The sequence below is a fragment of the Staurois parvus genome, unplaced genomic scaffold (assembly GCF_062004578.1).
Source record: "Staurois parvus isolate SC_StPar_1 unplaced genomic scaffold, SC_StPar_1.0 ptg000017l, whole genome shotgun sequence".
In the NCBI taxonomy this organism is placed as follows: domain Eukaryota; kingdom Metazoa; phylum Chordata; class Amphibia; order Anura; family Ranidae; genus Staurois; species Staurois parvus.
In genome coordinates this window covers 16,728,531-16,756,206 of record NW_028317813.1, presented here as the reverse complement: position 1 = coordinate 16,756,206, position 27,676 = coordinate 16,728,531, and the positions used below count along the sequence as shown (strand labels likewise).

Below are 27,676 nucleotides of genomic sequence, written 5' to 3'. Positions count from 1 at the left end.
TTTAGGAGCAGTGTTAAAAACATCCAGTCCATTCATATGGCAAGTCACTGTATCACTTAATTGCTTACCATGTTTGAGAAGCCATATTGTTATGGATGAACTTGTACACGCTTTTGTAGTCTTACTTCGGGCTTGCATGTTGCAGGTCCTATTATTGCTCTTTAACAAAATTCCCCTATCCAACTAAACTTGTGCACTTTATGTAACCCCCAGTTATTTTGAATATGTTCTAGCTGTGCATGTGTTTTTTGACAAGCTCTACTGTTCGTAAAAGTTTGTGCTTTTGGTTTTGCTTCCTAGCCTCTGCATTCCATTCTTTTCGTTTCCATAGATGAGGGTAGCAGACTTGCCCTTCAAGTGATATCAGCTAACAATGTACTTGGGGACCTAAGAGCAATTGCCCCAGGTATCCGATTTCAGCCAGCTTGGTCCTCCATTCCAACAACACACTGCTTCTAGTGTGCTCTTTAACAGAATTTTACACCAAGTTTCTATTTTTAAATGTTATGCAAGAGCTGATTGTACATGATTTTACCCCCCATCATGGTGAATACATTGTCACTAGCTGATCATTTAATTAATGTTTCACAACTATTTACATTGAATTTTTGTTTTAACTACTACTAGTATACAGTAACCTACTTCATGATGTTCCAGTTCTGCAGATATATGCAATAAGTGCTGGACTCTAATGACCATTGCCATGAGAATACTGGATAGAGCACTAGCAGGTAAGTAGTGTTGTATGAGGCTAGAGCTTTTACTATAATCAGTAAAAATGCTTTGAGAGTTACAGTATTTTTCACAGTGCTACTTCTATCGCCTTATTATCAAATATGTGCTAGAAGTAAGCTTGTCTCAATTTTATTTAACACATTTTTTGCTAATACAACTAATCTGCCTCTTACATATGCTTTCATAAAGCTTCAGTCTTTTATAAGCATCACTTCTACAAACAAAACCTCAGCTTAACAAACTTAGCTACTGTAGGAACTTGAAATCATTAAGAAATAGCATCCTTTTGTTTAGGTATGTGAGCATGCATGCATACACTTATATTGTTGTTGCTGTCCACCCTCTTAAACTTTGTCGCTTCCCATTCTTGACATGCATTGCTGAATCTGCCACTTGCATTCAGCAGTGTCCCTTTTGCCTTATGCTGGTACTGTTCTTAGGAGTATACTATTTAGAAAGCAAGAGGTAAAACGTCTGCAGAGTAGAGTAGCAACTGACCAGACAAGAATAACTTTGATGCAATTGGCCAGCTTGAAATTGCATTGCATTGTACGCAAATTCAGAATAATTTGATTTTTCTTTCTTTCTTTTTTTTTTAATTTTTTTTAGAGGACTTTGGGTTCCAGTATCGATTATGGGTATATTCAGGCAGGAGAGGAGTCCATTGCTGGGTGTGTGATGAATCTGCCAGGAAGCTCTCCCAAGCTGAAAGATCTGCAGTAGCAGAGTATTTAAGTGTGGTGAAGGTAGAGTATTAATGATCGTCTTTTGTGGTTATCTGTAGCTATGTTTGCAATGCAAAATATTGTTTCTCATTAGTTAGCCCAAGATGGCCAAAAATATGAATTCACAACCAGATTTAGGAAAGATGCAGCTTTATAGTATTGAAGAACACTTGCCGGCTAACACCACATTCTGGAAAAAAAAATTGGTGTATGTATTAATAGATATAGGTAATGTATTCCCAATTCCAAAAAAAAAGTTGAGACGCACAAACCCATATTTTATTCACAATAGACCACATATTATATGTACAATTTTAAGAAAAAAAAAAAAGTAATTTTGAAATTGATAGAAGCATTAGATCAGGGCCAAAAAAAAAAGGGCTGCAGGTTTTACTAAAAAAAAAAGAGCTGGAAGAACATTTTTGTAACTAATTAGGTTAATTGGCAACATGTCAATAACATGATTGGCTATAAAAAGAGCATCTTAAAGAGTGTCGCAGAGGTTCACCAGTCTGTAAAAAGCTGCATCTAAAAGTTGTCAAACTATGTCAGAATAATGTTCCTCAACATAAAATTTTAAAGACCTTAAATATCATCTACAGTACATAATATAAAAAGATTCAGAGAATCTATATAATTCTGTTCTGTGCTCAGACAAATCAAAATCTTACATTCTTTTTGACAACCATGGGCACAGCATCCTCTGGATTAAAGAGGAGAGGGACCTTACGGTATCTGCACAGTTCAAAAGCCTATATCTCTGATGGTATGGGGCTGCATTAATGCATATGGAATGGACAGCTTACACATCTGTAAAGCCACCATTATTGCTGAAAGATATATTCAGGTTTTAGAGCAGCATATGCTCCCATCCAGGCAACATCTTTTTCCAGGAAGGCCTGGCATATTTCAGCAGGACAATGCTAAACCATATACTGCGTCAATGGCTACATAGTTGTAGAGTCTGGGTGCCTAACTGGCTTGCCTGCAGTCCAGACCTTTCACAAAGAAAATATTTGGCGCATCTTGAAACAAAAAAATATGATAAAGATGACCCAGGTTTGTTGAACCGATGAATCTTATATCGGCCAAGAATAGAACAACATTCCGAGTTAAAAGAAGAGAGGATGCTACACCGTGGTAAACGTGGCCCTGTCCCAACTGTTTTGAAATGTTTTGCTGCCATCAATTTCCCTTTTTTTTTTTTTTTTTTTTTTTTTTTTTTTTTTTCTTCTTAAAATGGTACATTTTGTCAGTTTAAACATTTTGATACAGTATGTCTTATATTTTCCATTGTACTTAAAACTATGGGTTTGAGATTCGCACATCATTGCATTCTGTGTCCAAAACTTTTTTGGAATTGGGGTTGTAATTACACGCTATGCAGACAAGACTTTACTAGAAAATAAATATTGATGCAAATGTTTACATCATTCTAATATACTTTGTATGTTTAACAGTGCTGGGACATACTGAGACACGGGATTGTTACTTCTTTTCCTCCCTGGGAGAACAAAGGTTATACTTTGTCTCTGCCCCGTTAACTTTTCTGGACCGCTTAGTCTGTATGTAAATGTGGAAGACAAATACTGTAAATTTGCAGGAACAAAGAGAAACGTTGAATCCATATACTGAATATTATAAGTATGTGTTCATGTCTTACAGTTATCAAGCTACATTATTTTTTGTGATGCTGGTCCTTTAAGCAGGATCTTTATGTTGGTTATTCATTTTAAATGTGTAAGTCCAGCCAAAACTTTTAACGAAAACTGATTTTTTTATTGACAGTGTGTTTTCTCTGTGTGCTCTTTGCAGAGAGGCTAGCTCAGCCACAGGAATGCCAGGTGCTGCTCATTAGTAAGCATAGGCTTGCTCACCCCTGTAAATGAACGACCAGCGCTGCCGAGTTGTGTCATACATGGCACTGGCTCAGCTTTACTGATTGTTGATTCGTTAAAGTGAAAGATCACGCAGAGCTGGGGTTGTGTATGTTTAACCACCTCCCGTCCGCCATATAGTAATATGACGGACACAAAGTGGTTCTTTCGTTCTGGGAGGACGTCATATGACATCCTCCCATTCTAACCGCGCATGTGTGGCTCCCGGAGCACGCGGAGACACAGTGAATCACCGATGCACGGAAAGAGCCGAAAATGTTGACTCGTCATGTGATCAGCTGTGTCCAATCACAGCTGATCACATGTAAACAGGGAAATGCTGGTTATCGGCATTTCTCTCCTCTCGAGCTGTCACGCATTCTACGGAGGGGACATGTACACTGATGATCAGTGTAGCCCCAGCAGTGGCCACCTGTCAGTGTCCATCAGTGCCAGTGCCATATCAGTGCCCATCTGAGCTGCCTTTCAGTATCACCCGTCAGTGCCGCCTATCAGTGCTGCCTTTCAATGCCCATCAGTGCCACCTATTGGTGTCCATCAGTGCCCATCACTGCAGCCTCATTAGCGCACATCAGTGAAGAAGAAAAATCACTTATTTACAAAATTTTATAACAAAAACTAAGAAAAGGTGTTTTTTTTTCAAAATTTTTAGTGGTTTTTGGTTTAAGAAAAAATGAAAAAAACCCAGAGTTGATTAAATACCAGCAAAATAAGGCTCTATCTGTCACAAAAAAATGATAAAAATTTCATATGGGTACAGTGTTGCATGACCGCGCAATTGTCATTCAAAGTGCAACAGCGCTGAAAGCTGGAAATTGGCCTGGGCAGGAAGGGGGTATAAGTGCCCTGTAGGCTTGTGGTTAAAAGCGGCCACAGATTAACACTCCGTGCTGAGAGATCTGTCACCATTATAAATGAATGAACACCACAGCTTGTTCGTTCAGAATAGTAAAGAGCAGTTAGAGCTGCAGCTCCATTTTATCTGTCTGCATCTGCCTTTGCACATAACAGGGTGCTGGCAGATACTTTATATGGAGCTGCAGCATTGAGTGATAATTTACCTTTATGAATGAACAAGCAGCGTTGATTGTTCATTCATAATTGTATTAATATACTTAGCTGAGAGAGCGGGGGCTCTGTGCTGGCTGTACCTTCTCCCACAGGCATGCCCATATTTTGGGCCTTTAAAATAGGGTAGAGCTAAAGCCAGCATTAAGTCTAGGTTCACACCTCAGTGTTTTGCAGAAATACACCACAGTCCATTTAACATGATTTCCTATGGGACACGTTCACATCTCTGTGTTTTGCACCGGGTGCATTTTTTGGAAAAGGTCAGGGGCTTTTTTTAATGCAAATTGTTGCTTTTTGGTTCAATAGACCAATGGAAACGCTGCAGATTTAGTGCAGTTTTAATTTGGCCAGCAACAAGTTGGCAAAAAAAAGCATCAAACACATGCAAAAAAGCACCACAGAGACAGATCAAACACAACCTGCATAAGTGTGAACCTAGTCTAAGAGGTGATTTTAAGAGACAGCAAAGCCACTGATCAAAACAGGACCATGTTCTTCTTCTTTTTTTCTCTTTCCATTTTCAACTGCTGAAAAGAAATTTTACCATTTTGCAGTAGGTAAAATCTTACTGTTTAATTACAATACAAAACCTGTAGGTTTCACATTTCACTTCTGCTAATCTGAGCTGCTTGTGACTATTTTTCTCTAGGGAGGAGAGGAGACCATAAAGAAAGTTCAGCTCTCTGATCCCATTCACCCATTTGTCAGGTATGTATAGCTAGCTATTGATGATACCATTTGGTTTACTGTCTATTTGATAAATATTTCTGTTTTCCTCTCCCTTTTTTTTCCCCTTTTTCTGTGTGCATCACCCTCTTGGTTACTGGCTCAGATCATTTGTATGTCACGGTTGCTGAACTGTGCAATGAAGGCTAGGTAGCTGCATCCTTACTATCTATTAAAACAGTTTTGCTCCTTTTTTTTGTGCGTTAAATGAAAACTAGACAGTGAAGAGACCAAGCCCACAGAGTCCATATTTTCTACTTGTACTTACTGCCTCACTATAGCCTGTCTATGCTAGCTAGCTTACTATATAAGTATAGAGCAAGTAGTGTATAGCAGGGCTTACAATTTCAAGTCCTGCGCTACTAGCCAGGCCTTAAGAGTTACTCACCACCAACAAAGACAGACAAACCAAGACATCTGTACACACACACAGACATGTACATACACACACACAGACATGTACATACACACACACAGACATGTACATACATACACACAGACATGTACACACATACAGACACGTACAGACACGCATACACAAACACCCGTACATACATGCACACAAACACACACGTGTGCAGACACATGCGTAGAGATACACACATGTACATACACGCAGACACCCCCTATAAAAAGTTGCAGTACTTCTTTGTTCACTCACAGAGCCTGGTACTGCACTCTAGGGGGAGGCAGAGAGCACAGCACACACTCCTTCCTTTGCTTTCACTGCGCTCAGCTATTGAGCAGTCTGGCGGCTCCCAGTGCCAATGACAGATCCGGCCTGAGCTCCGAGCCTGCTCAGCAAGACGGCCCTGGGGGACACACTTGCCCCCACCATAATTTCCACTCGCCATTGGCGAGCAGGCGAAAGGAAATTTCAAGGCCTGGTGTATCGTATTTTTGTTTAGTGTGGCAATTAAAGTGCCATAATTCTTCCCAATCTATGTGCCAATCAACATAAGAATAAAGTGACCAGTTTCCACTTCTGATGTTCAAATGTTAACCAAAAACAGCCTACTAGTCAAAATGAGTTTTCCATTTATAAAGAGCAAGTACTAAACAAATTGTGTTAGTGTTAAACTATGTGAAAAAGTACAGTTCACATATGTGTAAACGAAAATTCAAAAGTTTCTAAGTGTAAATAATATTAGTCCACTGATTTTTGGATAGAAAAAAAAAAAGTCAGTAGTCCACCAATCTTCACATGGGCGGCAGCTACAGGACCAGCAACGTATCCATACGTCGCTGTGGCTGTATCTACTCTGACACAGTGGAATGTGGATCCTGGTAATCGGGACCCAGTGATTATGTGATTGCTTGTGATCACAATGTTAGCAAAGCAGTTATAAATCAATCAGAATCATACTAGCTTTCCTTCTCTTCCTAGTGGGCTGTGGGCAGCTCTCACATGGTACATGGGCCAGTCACAGCACCCTGTACCATGTGATTAAGTATAGCCAATCACAGATCACTTATTTTGAAGTGTCATGAACTTAACCCATTCATGACAATTCAAAGCAATAAACTTTGCTCCTGCAATGCAAATTGTATAAAAAAAAAAAAAAAATCTCCCCCCTACGAGTATTTAGTCAATTCGGTTTTGCTGGATATAAACCGCGTTATTTTAAAATTGGGAAAGCATCAGATCACACCGATCTTGGGGTGATCAGATGCTTTAGGGGCAGAAGAGAGCTCTTGAGTCTAATAGACCTTAGTTTCTCAGAAAAGAGTTCCTGTCACTGCCTATTGCTATCACACTGGATATTTACATTCCATGGGATAACCATAAAAGTGATTAAAAAAAAATAATGAAAGGGACAGTATAAAAATGGGGGGGGGGGGACGGCAAAATCATTAAGAAATGTGTAAGTCCCGTGTCTGTATGTGTACAGAGATTGCACCATGCATGTGAGGTATGACCGCGAATGTCAGATCAAGGGCAGTGTTTCTAGCATTAGTCCTCCTATGTAAATCTAAAGTGGTAACCTGTAAAGACAAGTGTTGCCTATGGATATTAAATATTTATGTAGTTTGTTGCCATTGCACAATGCAGGCACGCGCAATTTTAAAGTATGTCATGTTTGGAATCTATTTACTCAGCGTAACAGAATATGTTTCCCAACTGTTTCATAAAATATAAAAAAAATTGAGTTTTTAACATTGCCCTCCAGAGGATTTACCCCCCCCCCCCCCCCCCTTCCTGGCCAGGCCATTATTTGCGTTACGGCGCTGCGTTACTTTAACCGACAATTGCGCAGTCATGCAACGCTGCACACAAACTACGTCGTCTTTTTTTTTTTTTTTTCTCCCAGGAATAGAGCTTTCTTTCGGTGGTATTTGATCACCTGTGCATGTTTTTTGCACTATAAAAAGACCGACAATCTTGAGACAAATCAATATTTTTTTTTTACCTTTTTTCCATTAAACGTGTCCAGTAACAAAAAATTTAAAATTCAAATTTCATCTTAAATTTAGGCCAAAATGTATTCTGCTACATGTCTTTGCTAAAAAAAAAAAATCCCAATACGTGTAAATTAATTGGTTTACATGACAGTTACAGCATTTGCAAATGGTGGTATATATACTGGTGTTTTGTTTGTTTTTTGTTTTTTTACTAGTAATGGCAGCGATCAGCGACTTAAAGTGGGACTGCGGTGGGAATTCTGACACTGGGGGGAACTGACTTGGTGTCACTGACATCCCCAGTGACCCCAATACAGTGATCAGTGCTAATAAAAAGCTCTGACACTGTACTAATGGCACTTGGGAGGAAGGGTTGACGAGGGGTGATCAAAGGGTTAACTGTGTGTTTTACTAGGGGCTGTCTCTGTGTGCTTCACTGTAAGCACACTGCTTTGCATGGCTGGCTTTGCCCAGCCATGCAAAGCAGTGTGCAGGAGCTGACGGGAGAGAACTGTTTTGTTTACAAACAATTATCTCCCTGTTGGAGATGCTCGGTAATCACCGGGCTCTGGCGAGTAGTCACCGGCCGGGCCCAATGATTGACAGCTGCGGCTGTGAATGGCGGCATGGGGGTTCAAAGTAATTCTCTAGTAAAAAAAGAAAAAATTTCATGTAAAAGAAAAGTGTGTGGTGTGTGGCATAAGCTTCTAATGTTGGCTTTGAAATGCCAGGATAGTTGAAGCCCCCCCTCAAATGACCCCTTTTTTGGAAAGTAGACACTCCAAGGTATTTGCTAAGGGGCATGGTGAGTATTTTGCAGATCTCATTTGTTGCCACAAGTTTTTGCAAAATGAAAAAAGAAAACAATGTATTTTTCTTTTCTTTTTCAAAACTGTAACGAAAAAAAAATCTGAAAAATACCCACAATGCCATCAAATTCTTTGAGGTGTCTGCTTTCCAAAAAAGGGTAATTTGGAGGGTGTTTGTACTATCCTGGCATTTTAGGGCTTCTGAAACTGTGATCGGTAATGAGGAAGTAACATGAGGAAATGTGCCCTTTGAAAGGCTGGAGGTGGTCATTGGATTTTGGAGGCCTCTATGTAGTTAGGCTGCCAAAAAGTCTCTGACATGTGGTATCCCCATACTTGGGAGAAGTAGCAGAATGTATTTTGGGGCGTTATTCCACATATACCCATGGCATGTGTGAGCAATATATCATTTATGTAGCAAGTTTGTGTGTGTAAAAAGAAAAAAAAAAAATTGTCATTTTCCAAAAATTTGTGGCAAAAAATAAAATCTTACATGGACTCAACAAGCCTCTCAGCAAATTCTTTGGGGTGTCTATTTTCCAAAACGGGTCATTTTGGTGGGGTTTTTGTACTGCCCTGGCATTTTGGCACCTGAGTCAAAAAGAACCAATTAATCTGCACTTATTAGGATCTTTTTTTTGTTTATATCACAAAAAATTAAAAACCCAGTTGTGATCAAATACCACCAAAAGAAATCTCTATTAGTGTGAAGGACATAAATTTAGTTTGGGTACAGCATTGCATGACTACACAATTACCAGTTGAAATAATGCAGTACCAAATAGCAAAAAAATGGCCGGGTCAGGAAGGGGGGTAAATCTTTCAGAGCTGAAGTGGATAATGTGTTGCATATGTTAACTGTTGTGTCTATATTTACACATAAGTGGATTGTAAATGTTTACAAATTGTAACATAAGCGCAGCTTGTTTAGCACTTGCACCTCATCAGGTAAAAAGTAGTTACTGAAACCGTAGCATACTCCAAAATGCCTATCCTTCCTAGACTAATATACCTTTTGCAACCCTTTACACTATTTACAGGACCTGCATTCATCTTTTCTACATTTTCTGTGGGCCCAAAAAAGGTTAGAATTAAATTTCAGACCCTTAAATCTAAACAGAGGTGAGTTAGGATTTCAGACCCAGTCAGATACAATGAAGCCGCTCATCTGGCTAGAATACCTGATTGGTGCACTTCACATTCTCTTAAATCTTGGGTCAGACTGGAACAGACTTTCATTCTCTCCCTCTACAGGGCCTACCCTGGATAGTCAACCATTTCCCATCAGAAATCAAACATCATCCTCTGGTCCCACTTGCATGATGGCCCAAAAAGTATTCTGCATCCCCAGAGTTTTTTTCCTTCCCCATTAACCTTGGTGTTGGGTACACTGGCCTGAACCATTTAATTCCAGGCTCTACACTTGGCTAGAGAAGTAAACTTTTTTGCTCCTATTCCCATCTGAAGTGCCACCTCAACTCATTTTTAGATGACTGGCATCTTCTTTCATGCTACCTCCACTCCTTCCCAGCAGATGAACAACGTTTGCAAGACAGCACATGGCAGGGTCTCCTCACTGATATAAACACTCACATTCTCTAATTTATTAGCAAAAGACACTAAAAGAGGTCATATGGGGAGGGGGGCTGGGAGGGCTGTTGTGCTATCCTGGCATTTCAGGGCCTCTGAAACTGTACCTTCCAGTATAAATAACATAGTTTGTAGACGCTATAGCTTTCACATAAACCAGTTAATATACACTTATTGGTATTTTTTTTTTTTTTTTTTTACCAAAGATATGTAGCAGAATACATTTTGGCCTAAATTTATGAAGAAATTTAAGTTTATTGGATATTTATTTTATAACAAAGTAGAAAATAATTTTTTTTTTTCTTTTTACATTTTCAGTGTTTAAAAAAAAAAAAAAATATATATATATATATATATATATATATATATATATATATATATATATATATATATAAATAAATGTGTATGTATTTATATTGTTTGTTTACTGCGCTGCATGACATTGTAATTTTCATGGCAGACTAATCTGATTTGAACTTTTTTTTACTATATTCCAAACATTTTGGTGCTGTTGACTAGCCTTTATTGATTTCAGCAAGGCATTTGATACAGATCCACATAATGATCTGATAACAAAGTTGTACTTAACCCTTGCTTGGTTCAGGTAGATATGCAGTTGGCTAAAGGATAGATACCAGAGTGTGGATGTAAGTGAGGATCATTCAGAACTGAGACCAGTCACTAATCTCCTGTTCTCTTTTTAATCAATATGTAGGTGAAATTAAAGGGTTGGTGAGTAAGGTATACCTTTTTGCAGATGATACAAAGGTGTACAAATAGTTGATATCCCTGGAGGTGTCTGTAACAGACAACATGATTTAGCATTGCTGGAAGATTTAGTCAAACAGGAAACTGCAGTTCAGTGTTTCTAAATGTAAAATAGTGCATCTAGTGAAAGAGAATCCCTTGATAGAGCACAATATTGGGTCTACAGCCCTGGCCAAAAGTTCTAAGAAAGACACAGTCGCCTCACTGTGCGTACAAATGCACTCACCCCTGCCTGCTGCCATTCCGGAACAAGCTCTGCACTGGTGGGGCTCCGATCCCACAGATGAATTGACCTTTAGGAGGTGGTCCTGGTGCTTGCTGGACTTTCTTTGGCACCCTGAAGCTTTCTTTGGCGCCCTGAAGCTTTCTTTGGCGCCCTGAAGCTTTCTTTGGCGCCCTGAAGCTTTCTTCACAACAATTGAACCTTTCTCCTTGAAGTTCCTGATGATCCAATAAATGGTCGATTTAGGTGCAGTCTTAGAAGCAGCAACAGCCTTGCTTGTGAATCCCTTTTTTGTGCAAAGCAATGACTGCACGTGTTTCCTTGCAGGTAAAATAATAATTGTCATTCTCAAAACTTTTGGCCAGGACTGTATAGTGTTGGCCAGCGCTAAAGAAGAAAAAGATTTGGGAGTACTTATTTCAGGTAATTGCAAAATGAGCAAATAGTGTGGCCAGGCAGTGGGAAAAGGCGATTAGAATTCTAGGATACATCACTAGAGGGGTCATCAGCAGGAGGAAGGATTCACCTCTACAGATCTTTAGTTAGACCTTCTTTAGAATACTGGATCCAGTTCTGGAGACATCACTTACAGAACGATAAGCTAGAACAAGTCCAGAGATGGGTAACAAATTGGTGAAAGGTCTGAGGGATAAAACCTATCAAGAGAGACTTCAGGAACTTTATATGTACAGGGTGGTGGAAAGGGATATATGACTGAAACATTTAAATTAGGGATGCATCAATATCCCTTTTTTAAGGCAGAGTACGAGTACCGATACTTTTCCTCCAAGTACTTGCCAATTCCAATTACTGATACCTATTTTTAGGGACATGTTACAGGACTCACCAACAGACGTACAGCAGGAGACCTGTAACAGGACTCACCATCAGAAGTTCAGCAAGGGACATGTAACAGCACTGAGGGCTCGCCAACAGAAGTACATCAAGTCACAGGACTTGCCGCCAGAAATACAGCAGTCGGCGAGGGACATGAGGGGGAACGTAGCTCTCTCTGCCTCCACACTGACGTCCCTTCCAGTATCTGTGCATTTGCATGAGTACCGATGCTTGTGCAAATGCCTAGTATTTGAAAAAAGTGCTACTGCGCTTATGGGTATAATCAATAGTAACAAATAACCATTTGCAGCAGTCCTAATTGTGAACTAATACACACAACATCATAAGTGAATACCATATGGACCGTGCATAATATAATATGCACAGTCCAGACGTTGTTCACTTAAAATGCCTAGTATTGGCACCAATACTGGTATCGGTAGCAGTGCATCCCTATTTTAAATATATCAAGGAGGTAAATAAGGCTCTGGAGGGCAGTATTTTAAATATAAAGCTAAGATCAAAAACACTGGGATATGACTTCAAACAAGCAGAAGGAAAGTAAAAACTAATGTTACAAAGTATTATTTTACTGAAAGGGTAGTTGATGCTTGAAATAGGCTTCCAGCAGAGGTAGAGAGTAAGTCAACAGTAAGTGGATTCAAACATGTCTGGGACAAACAGATCTCTACTTAGGCAAAGTTAACACAAAAAAAAAATCCCGTCCAGCTGCAGCAGCTTTCAGACTTTTGAAGTTTAACAGACTGCCAGTGGGCCCTTCGGCCTGCAGCTAAACGCCAGAGGCCAATGTGCAGGGCGAATAGGGCCTTCTATGATCTTGCACTGCAGATATACCACTGTTGCGCTACAGAACAGAGAGTTTGCCTAGGCACAGAGGCATGTTCGGAAGAGCTCTATTAGTGTTTTTTGAGAAAATTAAGACCATATACTGGTTACGCACAGTTACATTTTCTAGATGTTCCCTGAAAGATAGCAGATCTCCACTTTAAAGTAAAGTATATCTAAAGCCATACTTTTCTTTTTCTTCTTCCTTTTTTTTTTTTTTTTTAACTTGCATTTCAGATTTTCATATATGTTCAAATGGGTGGGCGAGAACCCATGCTTTAACCCAGTGCTTTAGTGTTTAAAGAAAAAAATTGTGAAATTTATCAGATTTTTGTATCAGGAGCTAGTTTAATGGTATGATGCAAAGAGTCACTAGAAACTGGACACAATGTTTCACTTTATGAATTAATGCTAGTTATGTCTTTTTAGGAAATCCATTACAGTGGTGGAGAAATATTTTGAACAATATGCTTTGGTGGGGCAAGACATTCTGGAAAATAAGCAGAACTGGGATAAAGTGTTGGCACTTGTTCCAGAAGATATCCTTTTTTTCTTTTAATTGACCGTTTCTTTATTGTACAATGTGTGTTGATTGTTTGTTTAAAAAATAAATAAATAATTGAAATCCTTAACCTATGGGATCACCAGTCCGAGAGGCTTTGCAGAAAGATTTCCAGAAAGCACGTACTTCAGTTGAGCGATGGGAGAAACTAAAAAAAAGTGTGAACTTGCCGGTGTGTGTATATATGTATTGGAAAATGCACATGTTTTTTAAATCTACACTTTTATTTAGTACTGCTGTGAGGCCTTGTTATAACAATAAGGCTTGTAAAGTTTGCTGTTTTGTAGATTCTGTGTATTGTATTCCCTTTTAGGGATTTTTCCAGTGATTTGCTGGAAAAAAAGTGAAAGTTAGGACATCCTACTTTGATAGTTGTCACTAGAACAGGAGGTGGGAGAAAATCTTTTATAGGGGGACACCTGAATAATGACAACTTAAACTTTTACATTTCCCCAAGGACAGTTAATGGAAGCAGGGTAGTGGGTAAGGCTCATATGCTGGAACTAATGGGTATTTAAAGTAAGTTGGTATAAGGGTCCTTTTTGGGCTGCAATGTATACAACGAATTGTAATTGAAAATACTGACACATTTATCTGCTCATCTTCTATCTTACAGGATCTTAAAAAAGGTATATATGCTGCTAAGGAAGTTATGTTACAGTACTGCTATCCTCGATTGGATGTGAATGTCAGCAAAGGTGTTAATCACTTATTAAAGAGCCCTTTCAGTGTTCATCCTAAAACAGGTAATTAAACATGGTGCAAACTATATGGTTCTCCCGGATATATTAACTGGTCTGTCCACATAAAAAAAGTGACCTTTTGTTTATATATGGGGCTCAGTGGACTCAGCCCTGGCTTCAAATATGTCTTAGAAACTCAAAGGAGTGAGATCTCCTCCATTTTTTTTAACTGCTGATTCTGTTGTATACTTTTTGCATGTTTCATTGGCTGTTGGATTCACTATATCAGGGGTGTGGAAATTTTTGTCCAAGGACTAAATCGGGGTCCCAATCTACTTGTCCTGGTTAAAAAAAATAAATAAATTTCTAACCAAAACCGCAGTTAAGTCTGAGGTGCTTTTATGAATGTATAGGCTTTTAAAAAATGAAAGGGGCTTTATGGCAACTTAAACTTTTAATGTTTTTAACATTGCTCTGTTTATCTCCAGCACCACACCCTGGGACTAGCAGGGAGGGGAGAGACCTTGCAGTGTGACGAGCTCCGATCGGGTGCTCATCAGGAAAGGGGAGTGTTGGGCTCTCTTAACGCTAAGACCTGAGCATATCTGCTAAGCAAGTAAACAAGGTGACGGCCCCAATGAGAGGAAAAAAAAAAGTTTTCCCTCAGTTTATCTTTGCACATGCAAACACTTGGGTGCTTGCACAGAAACACTTGCCAAAGTAGCCTCTAGTGTCCACTCCATTAAAGGATGAGTTCACCTTTTTTTAACAAAATAAATGGACATTTTTTGCAGGTAAAAAAATGCGCATTTACTGTATTTTTCGGTCCATAAGACGCACCTAGATTTTAGAGGAGGAAAACAAGAAAAAAGAAATTCTGAACCAATGGACTGCAGACATAGTACAGGAGATAACCAGAGACTGCAGACATAGTACAGGAGAGGACCAGAGACTGCGGACCTTTGGGCAGGGAGGGGTACCAGAATTTCAAAGGTACCTGCTCCCACTTCTGTGGAGTTGTCCTCCCTCCCCGTAGTCTTGTGGGATACTTGACAGGTCCCACAAGACTACGGGGCCATTCACAAAGCGCAGCTCTTCTCGCGCATGCGCAGTGGTCACCTGGCTATGAAGCCGCAAGCTGTCACAGCCGGGTGCCCACACTGAAGATGCTGGCACCAGGGAGAGAAGACAGCTGATGGAAGCAGGACACCGCTGGACTGAGAAACAGGTAGGATGGAGGAGCAGGTTCTTCTGCACAGTAGAGCCGAGTGGCCGGCCCGGTATTCTAACGCGGTGGGAATTCCAGACTGGCCGCTCCATATTCGCTCCATAAGATGCACAGACATTTTCACCAATTTTTTATGGTCTTATGGAGCGAAAAATACGGTAATTTTAAAAAATACTTGGAGCCTGTAAAGCATTATATCGGCAATATCGGCAGGTCTCCTGCGGACTGTCAGTGTATTCTGTTTGCCTGTACATTGTGGAGGCAGTTTCACACTGACAGGAAGAATCAATGAACTACCACAGTGCTCAACAGTGCCATGGTAGTTCATTGAGAACGGAGAAGCTGACATCCACAAAGGATGTTGGTACTCAGTTGATTCATTCACAGAACTCTGTGAATGGATGATGCGGCCATGTGGGCAGTGCCCTGAACAGCCACACTCTTTAAAAAAGTGACAGCTTGTATGGGGAACATCTCCCGTACTGCTGTCACACAGAGGCAGAGGATCGCCAAATGCAGGAACAGGTACATGTTGCATGCTCTACCCTAAAACCGATGTAACCTGTTCCTGAAGGGGAATTCATCCTTTATCCCTTTTGCTGCCAGAGCCCTTTTATGTTTTGTGCACACATATAAACAATCATTTTATGCCTGAAGATTACATAATCTTACAAAAACATATTTTTTCTGAAAGCAGACTCCCCAGAGAATAAAATAGTGGTGGTACAAATATTTTACGTCACACGATATTACAGCAAAAGTCTAGGAAACGCAAAATTTCAGTAAAAAGCACACGAGTTCATTTTACAGCACAAAAGCCAATACATTGCCCATTTTTTGGTAAATAAGAGATGAGGTTGTACTGAGTAAATAGATACCAAACATGTGAATTCTAAATTTGTGCGCGCTCATGAAACAGCAACAAACTTTAGTACCCTATTTTTTTTTTTTTTTATAGGCGACACTTTTAAAGCCGCCTATAGCTCATCAGTTTAATGGTACGGAAGCCTGGTGCTAGAACTATTGCTCTCATTCTGTCATGCACTGCAATATCGAACACGTGTATTGCAATCAACGTTTTAATGCGTAGGCACCCCGATGTGTGCGTTTACATTCGTACGTGTGTATATATGGGTTTATGTGCTTAGGTGGAATTTTAATGGTTTTTTTTACTTTCTGTTGTCACATAGGGGATAAAAGTCCACCACTATGTGATTCATTTTGGTAACAGATTCTCTATATTGAGACATGCGGGGCCTAAAAGACCCTGCATGTCTCCTCTGTGCTCCACGAAATGTAATGCGGTGCACATAGCACTGCATTAATTCTTTCCTGGCCATTCGGTCTATGGGGACCCAGAAAGTGACATCATACATGTCAGTCCCAGGTCAGGTCAAGAGGGAGAGGAGAGCTGACGTGTGTCCGCTCAACTCCTTCCCCCTACTGCCGGCACTTACAATACCGATCTTGGGTCCGCAGAAGTGCAAGGGGTCCCGGAGTACATGAGGGAAGGGGGGTCGCACTTGGGGCCAAAAAAAAAAAAAGGAAACCTACTGCTTGCCTGCAGCAGGGTAAACAAGGAGAAGAAACACCTGCCCGGTGTTCAGGCGTCGGGCGATACAAATCATGCATCCCTGCATTTAAAATTGGAAAAAAATTAAATACAACAGGGAAAGTGGGAACCTCTTGGCTGTAGTAGGTGTGCAGACAAAGGAACTTGTGTTCACAGGATCTTGCCAACAGAGTCCCCAAGAGATACTAAAACTGTCATGAAGTGACTTACAAGCACTGATACAGTATTTCCAGTTTGGGTGGACTGTTGTAAAACCAATGTGAAATATTTGATTTTCTTTATTGTTGATGAATGGCAGCACGTTTTATTTATTTTTTTTTTTTTTTATTTTGCATCATATCTGTCTTTCAGGAAGAATTTCTGTACCAATAGATTTTAAGAAGCTGGATCAGTTTGATCCATTTGCAGTTCCAACAATAAGGTAGGCAACAGCTGAGGCATTGAAATTGGCATTCCAAACTCTTCCCTTGCATGATGTGCTCCTCTTGTCTCAACTCTTTATGGTCTTTAATGCTATGTGGAGTAAGCAAGCTATACACATCACAAAAGTCTAAATATACCTTTAATGTAAACATTTTATGTTAAAGGATAAGTTCACCTTTGGGAATATGTTACATGTTTTTAGGGTGGAATATGTATAACATGTTCCTGCTCCTGCAGCCACTCTGCGATCCACTACCACCCCCTATACTGCTGTGACAGCAGTATGGGGAGAAGGTCCCTGTGCCCGCTGACACTGCCATGCAGGGCTTCGCCAACATGGCCGAGTCATTCAGTATCGACATCCTTTGCGCTGCAGGGATAGGTGGTGACGTATTGGCTGGGGAACACTGCTTACGTCACATACCATCCCTGGAGCACAAGCCAGCTGCTGGTCTCGGGGCAGAGGCAGACGTCTTAACCTTGACTTGAATTTTGTATGACTATATGCAATTTGTTGGGGAGATTGGAGAGAAAAAAACAAATGCTACTTAAGTAATATTAAATCTAAACACAAAGCCAAAAATGTATTATGTTTCAGCTTACCAATAATTTAATAGGGTGGTTGCATCAGTTTTCTTTTTCTCTGGCTTTCTTCTGTTTTCACCTGGTGATCTGGCCAGTAACAAGCCACCCGTATTAATGAGACACAACTCTGGATGAATGAGCACAGAAGGCACAGCAGGCAGCAGCATTGTCCGCCTGGGGGGAGGGGAGTGTTAAATGTATTAGCGTATTTAAATACACTAAACAAACAAACTGAAGCCAAAATCCAGCTCACACCAGTAAAGAAAACCATTTGTTTTTCTTTTGTGATAAATGTTTTGCACGATTAAATAAAAGGTGATCCTTTTAATCTCCCCTGCCAGTGTTAGGTGGTTTTTCTCATCCTTGTAAACTGGTGCATTCTGCTGCAGAGCTTGAACTTAAAAACAAACTTACTGGCTGGATCACCAGATGAAAATAGGAGAAAGAAAGAGTGCTTAAAAAAAATAGAAACTAATACAGCCATCAGATCTAAGAATCGGTAAGCTACAGTATAATGTTTGCTTTTGGGTTTAATTCTGCTTTTAACAAAGTATGGTCAAAGCTTTTTTGGCTATTCTTCTATGGATCAGGAGTGCATTTCCTTTCCTACACTTCTCCGGCCTGGTTTTGAGCCGACAGTTGGCTTTAGACATCACTCAGCCAGTCCATGCTCAGGAAAGATCCCGATTTTACAGTTTGGATCTACCCAGATATCTGGACCAGAATCTGGCTCAGCCTGTCAGATGTGCTGCTAGTAGACTCAGCCAGCCACTCCCTCCCCAGCCAGACACCCCAGTGAGCGCTAGAGGGGCAGAGCAGAGAGCCGGTGACTGACACAGTGCTCTGCTCAGAGGGGAGAACTGAGTGATCAGTGGTGTTTGATCACTCGGTTCTCATTGCAGAAGCCATGGAGGACAGATGCTTCTCTTTTAACTTGTTTTTTTTTTTGGTTAATTACAGGCTTCTGGTATACAGGTTTTACTTGTACAGCAACTTTTAACTTTTTTTTTTTCTCCTCTCCTCCTGACTAGCTTGATATGTAGTGAGTTGGACAATGTAAATGTAAAAGAGGATCAAGAAAAATCTGGTGATGAAGACCCAGAAGTTAAACGCAAAACAAGAGGTAACCTAATGAAATTCTTATATTAAAAATACTGAAGCTTTACAAGGAAATGAACCTTATGAATCTGAAGATACCCTCTTTGAGCCATTGCTTGATTACTTTCTAAACATGTGTAATTCCTTTATCCTAATTCAGTTGCATGTGTATTAGTCATTAGCTTGCATCTGCAGAATATTACAACATAGTCTACTGACCATTGTTTTAAAAGATTATTGTAAATATACAGTAGGTAGTTATAAGTTTGCATTTAACAAATATGCAAGCATCTGGCAATCACAGAAAATGTCTAGAAAGCATATGCTATAATTTTTTGATTTGTTTGTCATCTTGACGTTTGAGTCAAATAAATTTTGGTATTCCCGTTTGGAGAGCTTTACCCTCACTTCCTGTCGGGGCAGGAATTTCTCTAGTTAGAAGAGAGCATTAAAAACCTATCTGCTTCAGTAAAATGTGGAAGGGTTTAGATATACTCTAACAATATTACTTGTCCTGTTCGAACTGTTACAGGGACAAAAAGAGGGGACTATAATCTCAAAAGACAATCGGGCCACTGACAATAAACACTTGGCCAGAGTACTTTGCTGTTCCCTAGTCTGTTTTCAAGGAAATTACACTAGTTTCTCAGGTTACCCATACTGTATTTTTTCGCTTTTGATTGGTTAGTTTTTTTTTTTTTGTGTAGACTTCAAGTTTAAATGTAAAATACAAGTTCTGTTTGTTTTTATCAGATTATAAAAGAACAAGTCTTGCTCCATATGTAAAGATATTTGAACAGTTTCTTGATAAACTCGATCAGTCACGAAAAGGTGAACTACTACTGAAAAGTGGTAAGTGAAAATGGATCATTTAGACTTATGTGAGGGAAAATATACTTTTTCAGACTGCTGGAGTCTAATGTGCTTAGACTGACAATACACAAACAATTCTTATATATTGTGTCTTTGTTGAACACCTCCATTAAACATTCTCAGTGTTGGGGGGGAGTAAACCTCCTGGTTGGACCTCCTTTGGCAGCAATGATTTCAAGCAAGTGCTTTCGCTAGCTCTATATCAGACCTACACAACGTTCAGGAGGAATGCTCAGATGTATTTGCAGTATGTCTGGTGTGACTGGCTCATTCTACACCATCTCTATGGAGTTAAGGTCTGGGCCCTGACTGGGCCACTCCAAAAGGCGCCTTTTCTTTTCTCAAGGCGGTCTGTGGTAGATTTACTTCAATGCTTAGAGTCATTGTCCTGCTGGATTACTCAACATCTAGTAAGCTTCAGCTGGCAGACAGCCACCCTGACATTATCCTGTAGGATATTTTGGTAAACTTGGGAACTCCTTTCCCTCTAGATTATGACAAGTGGTCCAGGCCCTAAGGAACCAAAGCAAGCCCAAATCCTGTTCCCTCCAACTACTTCAGCGTTGGCATGATGTTTTGATGTTGGTAATCTGTGCCCTTTTTTGCACAAATATATATTGCTGAGTATTCTTCCCGAACAATTCAACTGGCATAATATGTTTATCGAGAATTTTTCCAGAATACAGTTAAAGAAGGCATCGGCTAAATATACTCAATGAGTAGATAAAGGTAAGTTGAACACAATTTAAGTTTTAATACGATTGAAAGTGCAGCACAATAAACATCAATACAATTGTGTGAAAATAAATATTAATGTAACCAAAGTCCAAAATCTAAACATCCAATTAAATCTTCGCAATGCATGCACATCCACATGTGACTGTGTACACTTTTTTTCCTTTCTACCTTGTGCAATTAGTGCACCTTAAGCACACCAGGTGAAAAACCTGCTTACCTCCAATATATCATTAAAAGCTCATCCCATTCACAGTACAGCAGCCCTTCTGGTCCCGAAATCTGTTTCTTATCCAGGTGATGTCCCACTCTTTATCCACTAATACTCAGAGATTGATGGATATGTGACCATGTAATAAATAGGCCAAAATATAGTGCTCTCTGTCATATGCTACTGAAGAAGCCCATATGTGGGTGCAACGCATCTAGGAGCCGACCTTTCTTTTACCATTGCTTGCTGCTATCTTGCTAGCGGAGTGGTGAGCATTGAAATTTTGGATATGCTGGTTTTATATGAAATTGTGTTAAGTGTTATTTTAATAGAGGGGAAAATAAAGTCTCAAACAGCGCTAAGTGTTGACCTTTTTATTACAGCTTTTAATGATATGTTGGAGGTGAGCAGGCTTTTCGCCTGGTGTGGTAGAGGTGCACTAATTGCGCAAGGAAGAAAGGAAGAAGTGTACACAGTCACCTGTGGATGTGCATGCATTGCGAAGATTTAATTGGATGTTTAGATTTTGGACTTTGGATACATTAATATTTATTTTCACACAATTGTATTGATATGTTTATTGCGCTACACTTTCAATCGTATTAATGTTAGGGTGAGGTGAAATTCACTAACAAGTGTTTAGCCTGCATTATCATAGTGATTTACATTTTTCACTGGTATTTGCATAAGTACATATTTAGACGTAGTTGCACTGATTACCAAATAATTTGGTATTTTTGCACAATTTAACTTGTTTCATCAGTCCACAAAACATTTTCCCAGTATCACTGCAGTTTTGCAAGGTGTTCTTTTGCATACTTCAGACACTCAGGTGTGTGTGTGTTGTTTTAATTTTATGTTTTCTTTTTTTGTGCATGTGTTTTTAAAAGCAGCAGCTTTCTCCGTGGTCTGCCATGGACACCCTGCCTGTTCAAACACTTGCGTATGGTAGACTCATGAACAGTATAAGGTTTGCCAGTTTCAGCGATGTCTTCAAGCCTTTAACTGTTGCTCATGGGAGCCATCTTGGCTTGGTGCCCACTTCTAGGAAGGGAAGCTACAGTACAAAGCTGTCTCCATTTATGGACAATTTTGTCTAACTGTTCACTGATGAATGCCTAAACACTTTGAGATTGCTTTGTATCCCTTTCCAGCCTTCTACAGATTAACTACTCTTGATCGTATATAGGGCTGAAACAACTAATCGGCATAATCCATTATAATCAATTATAAAAATAGTTGTCAACTGTTAATTATCGATTAGTTTGTTAGCTGATTAGTTAGCCTGCATATACAATACATTTTTTGTTTACATGTCCGTATACACAATGCAGCACACATACAGCTCAGAACACCATTCATACTTGTCAGTATGTGCCTGAGAACTTGTGAATGTGAGAGAAGCAATGCCTCATGGGACATGTATTCCTGGGCAGGAGAAGAAAGTGATTTAACTGCTTCCCGACCACCCTATAGCAGATGTACTGCTACAGGGCGGCATGGGTGTGCAAAATCACGTGTGTGTATATATACATGATTTTGCATTTCCGGGTAGGGGGTGCGCGCCTTACCTGCACCACGGCTGTCAATCACCGGGTCCCAGCCGGTGATTACTCGCCGGCGCCCGGTGATTGCTGAGCATCACCAACGTGGAAAAGAACTGTATGTAAACAATACAGTTCTCCTCCCTGTCTGCTCGTGCACACTGCTTTGCACAGCACAGCCATCCAAAGCAGTGTGATTACAGTGAAGTCCAGACACAAGTAAAACAATACACAGTTAACCCTTTGATCGCTCCTCATGTTAACCCCTTCCTGCCCAGTGCCATTATTACAGTGTCGGTGCTTTTTATAGCACTGATCACTGTGTTTGTGTCACTGGGGATGTCAGTGGCACCAAGTCAGTTCCCCCCCAGTGTCAGAATGCCTGCCGCAGTGCCGTTATAAGTCACTGATCGCCGCCATTACTAGTAATAAAAAAAAAGAAAATCCGGTATCTATACCATCATTTTTAAAAACTTTCACATAAATCATTAAATTTACATGTATTGAGATTTTTTTTTTTTTTTTTTAGCAAAGACATGTTGCAGAATACATTTTGGCCTAATTTTGACGAAATTTGATTTTTTTTTTTTCTTTTATCTTTTTACTGGACATGTTAAATGGCAGTAAGCCAAAAATGTTTATTTCTCAAAATTGTTGGCCTTTCTTTTTTATAACGCAAACAATAAAAACCACAGAGGCGATCAAATACCACAGAAAGAAAGCTCAATTTGTGGGGAAAAAGGCAATTGTCAGTTAAAGTAACTCAGTACCGTAAAGCAAAGGATTACCTGGTCAGGAAGGAGGGATAAATCCTCAGGAGGGCAAGTGGTTAAAGTGATTCTAAAGGCTGACGGTTTTCTTACCTTGCTATAGGATTACGCTATACTATACTTTGTGGCTTGCTATAGGGGCACTCTGAAGGCAGGAAGAACCAGAAGCATCAGCGGAGGACCCCAGAAGAGGAGGATTGGGGCTGTTCTGTGCAAAACCATTGTACAGAACAGGTAAGTATGACATGTTTGTTGTTTAAAAAAAAAAATAAAAATTCCAGTGTTTACAATCACTTTAAGGCTCTGTGCAGGGAAGATCATCTGAACCCAGAGAAGCTGGAGGCTGATAGACTGGAGGCAATATAAGACATTACAATAACATTTCAAGTAAGTTTACCAGCATTGTGCATCATATTTAAAATGATTATCCAATGCAAACAATTCTCAGCCTTTAGTACTACCTTAATCTAAAAGATTTATATCCCCCTCCACCCTTCTGACTCCTAGTTAAAATACCCTATATATCAATGATGGCAAACCTTTTGGAGCCCGAGTGCCCAAACTGCGACCCAAAACCCACTTATTTTTCGCAAAGTGCCAACGCTGCAATTAAACCTGAATAGTGAGGTTTTAGTTTAGGAAAAACAACTTGTACATTAACATCGTACATTCACAGCTGGAGTACCTCTTGAATTTGCTGACCACCGGCACAGAGGGGCAATGCTGACTGGCTGAAGGCACGCTGAAAGCTCCAAGGAGTGGCTAGGGAGGTAGTCGTGGCTCGTGACTTCATTGGCAGGCACCGCGCATGTGCAGGACCTGATGCTCGGCTGCAGGGCAGTAGTGGGGCGACTTGGCTCGCGTGCCCGCTGCAGCACGTGTGCCATAGGTTCGCCACCATGGGTTTATATCCTCTTTCTGGTATTATTACTATATATAATTTTTATTTTCACAGTATAAGTTAACCCCTTATATTAGAGATTATCTGCTCTTTTAGTACTATAAAGGATGTTTTGTTTTTGAACCCCATTATGATGGTACGAAAAGCATGTTGCTGCTACTAAATGTCTTAGTCACAGCAGGCACACGTAGCTTGTATCGACCTTCCTGCCTTTGACAAGGGAGTCTGTAATGCATAATAGTATATTACAATCCTGTCTGAAAATCTGCAAATGTGTTTTAGGTCATCTTTTATTTTATTTTTTTTTTCTTTGCATAAAAATTTTGATCTCAAAGTCGAAGTACCATATTCAACCTTTTAATAGTATAAATATCTCCTGTTCTGTTAATCTCAGAGTGGATTAGATATTTTGTTCCCTAACCATATAGCTGGTCATTTATATTTACCATTGCATATAGAATAAATTGTCTTTTTACATATTAACTAAATTATACAGCACACTTTTTCTGAGGATTTTTCCGATTAATAAAAACCATAATCTGCCATCTAATTGGTTATGAAAACAATCATTAGTTGCAGCCCTAATCGTATAACTGAAAGCTTTTTGCTTGGCATACCTCGCATCAGCTTTTTATGAACAGCAATCTTAAAATGTTTGGAGGTGTGGTTTAGATCTACTTTGATAATGTTCAAACTCATTTCATTATTTGGACTCCAGGTGTGCAAACTATTGACTTCAATTACCTTTTTTTTGTAGTAATTAGTCAATGGGTTTACTTACTGTTTTCTCAAGTACTGTGAATGTTTATTGAATGTGTTCAATAAAGACACAAGAAATTAGAATTGTTTGTGTGTTATCAGCTTAAGCATATTGTGTTTATCTATAGTTGTGACTTGGATGAGGATCAGATCACATTTTATGGCAAATTACTGCAGAAAAACAGATGGTGAATAACATTAACCATTTGCCCTCCAAAGGATTTAACACCCTTCCTGACCAGGCCATTTTGGCCATTACGGCAGTGCTTTACTTTAACTGACAATTGTACGGTCATGCAATGCTGCACCCAAATGAAATTTACGTCCTATTTTTCCCACAAATAGAGCTTTCTTTCAGTGGTATTTGCCTCTGTGGTTTTTATTTTTTGTGCTATAAACAAAAAAAAAATTTAGAGGGAAAAAAAACCCAATTTTTTACTTTTTGCTATTATACATGTCCAGTAAGAAAAATTTAAAATAAAATTTTGTCATAAATTTAGGGCAAAATGTATTCTGCTACTTGTCTTTGCTATAAAAAAAAAAATCCAAATACGTGTAAATTAACTGGTTTACATGAAAGTTATAGCATTTACAAATGGCGGTGTATGTATACTGGAATTTTTTTTGCCAGTAATGGTGGCTATCAGCAACTTATAGCAGGATTGTGGCGAGCATTCTGACACTGGAGGGAACTGACTTGTCACTGACATCCCCAGTGACGCCGATACAGTGATCAGTGCTACAAAAAAAAAGCACTGACACTGTACTAATGGCACTGGGCAGGAAGGGGTTAATATGTGGGGTGATCAAAGGGTTAACTGTGTGCTGTTTCACAGTATGCTGTGTGTGTGCGCTTTCAACTGTAAGCACATGGCTTTGTATGGCTTTGCTATGCAGAGTCATACAAAGCAATGTGCAGGAGCTGAAAGGGGAGAGAACTGTTTTTATATACAGTTCTCTCCCCCATCTGAGATGCTCTGCGATAACCAGGCGGGATCTGGTGATTGACAGCCTAGACTGCGAATGGCGGCGTGCCCTCTACCCGGAACTGCAAAATCGCGTGTATAGTCACGATTTTGTGCACCTGTGCCGCCCTGTAGCAGTATTTCTGCTATAGGGCGGATGGAAAGTGGTTAAAGTGGTATTGCACCCAAAACAAACAAAAAAAATGAATATACTGTATTCCGTGTCTTTAAATGCAGCGACTGCATTTGTTTTCCTTTTTATTTAAGCTTTTCCATTATTTTCACCTGGTGATTCAGTCAGTAACACAATTCCTGTCTTAGGGTGGCTACATTCCACTGGAATGGCAGTGGAAACCTTTTTTGCACTGCACCATTGTTCATCTTGGGGAGAAGAAGGTAATGTTAGTTGCACAAGTAGAGTTAGGTGAAATTGACTAAAAAAAAAAATAAAGCTAAAGTCCAGCAAACACCTTTTAGGAGTTACAGCAAGGGTTTTTTTTGTTTTTTTTTCATTTTGGGATAAGGTTTTCATACTGTAAATAAATGAATAAAAGTTGACCATTATAAGCACCCCTGTTAGTGGTGGAGCCACTAACAGCCAGATCATCAGGGGTAAAATGTAGGGAAAAGCTTAATAGCAGCCACCACATCTAAGAATCAGTAAGCTGTAATATATAAATGTATGCTTTTGGATTTAATAGTGATTTAAATTGATATGTTACAGTTGTGGCACCCCGCACATACAACTCAGCATACACACACACCACATGCCATTCAAAAAAGGGAGGGGGCTGGAGGGAGAGAGAATGATATTTGCAGAGTATGATACAAGATGGTGGATCTTTAACAAAATGGTTCTCCGCGACTGATCCCCACAGTCGGCACATCATCAATTTATGGGTTACATCTCTGGTTTTCTATAGTTTTTTTTTTTTTTGTTTTTTTTTTTTGTTTTTTTTTCTATTGTCAAGGCTCAAATAAATTTATGATGGTGAATGTTCCTATTTCTAGTATGGCTGGGCCCTTCAACTTTCACACAATGTACTTATTCATAAATTTCCTATGGTTTTGTTTGATTTATGTTTAACTTTTCAAATCATACTTTGGTAAGTTCTGTATTTGGAAATCAGATGTTTATGAATATACCATACTAAAATAAAGCTTTTCCATTTTAGATCAAAAGCGGGAATTTTAAGCTTTTCTGGCATGATCATCGGATTGCATTTCTGTGTCTGATTTACAGCAAAATAATATTCTGTGTGCGTTTGGACTTTATTAGGAGAGTGCAGAGTTCAATAACCCATACCAGCTAGATTAGTAAATGGTGAAAACTGATTGCTATGGGTTACTGCATTTTATAATAAGCCTACTTATCTTCTCCAAGGATCTTTGCAAAGCTTCATATGTACATTAAAAGTACATTAAAAATTCATGTTGGCATGGCCACATGCGTGAAATGATAACGTTTTTCTTGACTGTTTTATTTGCCCCAGTGTTGTTATAGCAAGAGCTGCGCAGATGCACTCCCCGTGTTATAAGCATGCATGCCAGGGCAATTCAAATGTGTAAGCACCTGCAAAATATCCTCTCATGACTGGATTGTGCCTGCACATCGTTGGCGTCAACAGCCAGCTTTAGATGCCAGTCTGAAATTTAAAAAATATTGTTCTGTATCTGATTCATCCATCACCAGCTGCCGAAGAACTGAAAGTGCATTAAGAATCTGAGATTCCAGTGTTACTAAAGGAGATTCACAATTTATGTTGAAAATTGTACCCTGTAAAATAAAAATTCTGTCAAGTTGTATGTTTTACAAATAAATTGTCATATAGTTTGGTACATGTGTGTGCATTACATACATACTTTCATGGAGTTAATTTCATGCTAATAGAAACTTCAGCAGTTACATTAGTTTTAAAGTGATTTGGAAAGGTTCCGATTTTGTATTGTATAAATAATCTAGAGTGGGTGACTGGGGACAAACTGAAGGCAAATGTATTAAATACCTTCTTCAGCTCTGTGTACACTAAGGGGCACGGTCTTGACACAGCTCCAAATGATCCACATTGGCTCACAATTGATATGATCCAAAAATATTTGGATAGATTAAAGGTGAATAAAGCACCAGGACTGGA

The 27,676-nt window shown here is 39.5% G+C and overlaps 1 protein-coding gene across 3 annotated transcripts in view; it reads left to right on the top strand.

Moving 5' to 3' along the window:
* Nucleotides 1-27,380, top strand: part of PRIM1 (DNA primase subunit 1) — a 41,326-nt gene extending 13,946 nt beyond the window's left edge. For 2 of the 3 annotated variants that reach the window (XM_089680868.1, XM_089680850.1), the window contains 10 exons: nt 658-731; nt 1,345-1,481; nt 5,079-5,137; nt 13,061-13,170; nt 13,277-13,365; nt 13,810-13,939; nt 17,029-17,098; nt 18,717-18,808; nt 19,537-19,635; nt 25,863-25,984. In XM_089680868.1, coding sequence (XP_089536994.1) covers nt 658-731; nt 1,345-1,481; nt 5,079-5,137; nt 13,061-13,170; nt 13,277-13,365; nt 13,810-13,939; nt 17,029-17,098; nt 18,717-18,808; nt 19,537-19,635; nt 25,863-25,969 — 967 coding nt within the window. In that variant the 3' untranslated portion in view covers nt 25,970-25,984. Of the gene's footprint in view, nt 1-657; nt 732-1,344; nt 1,482-5,078; nt 5,138-13,060; nt 13,171-13,276; nt 13,366-13,809; nt 13,940-17,028; nt 17,099-18,716; nt 18,809-19,536; nt 19,636-25,862; nt 25,985-26,716 lie in introns of those variants that run through there. The other variant, XM_089680859.1, reaches the window with a different exon arrangement.
* The last annotated feature ends 296 nt before the right edge of the window (nt 27,381-27,676 follow it).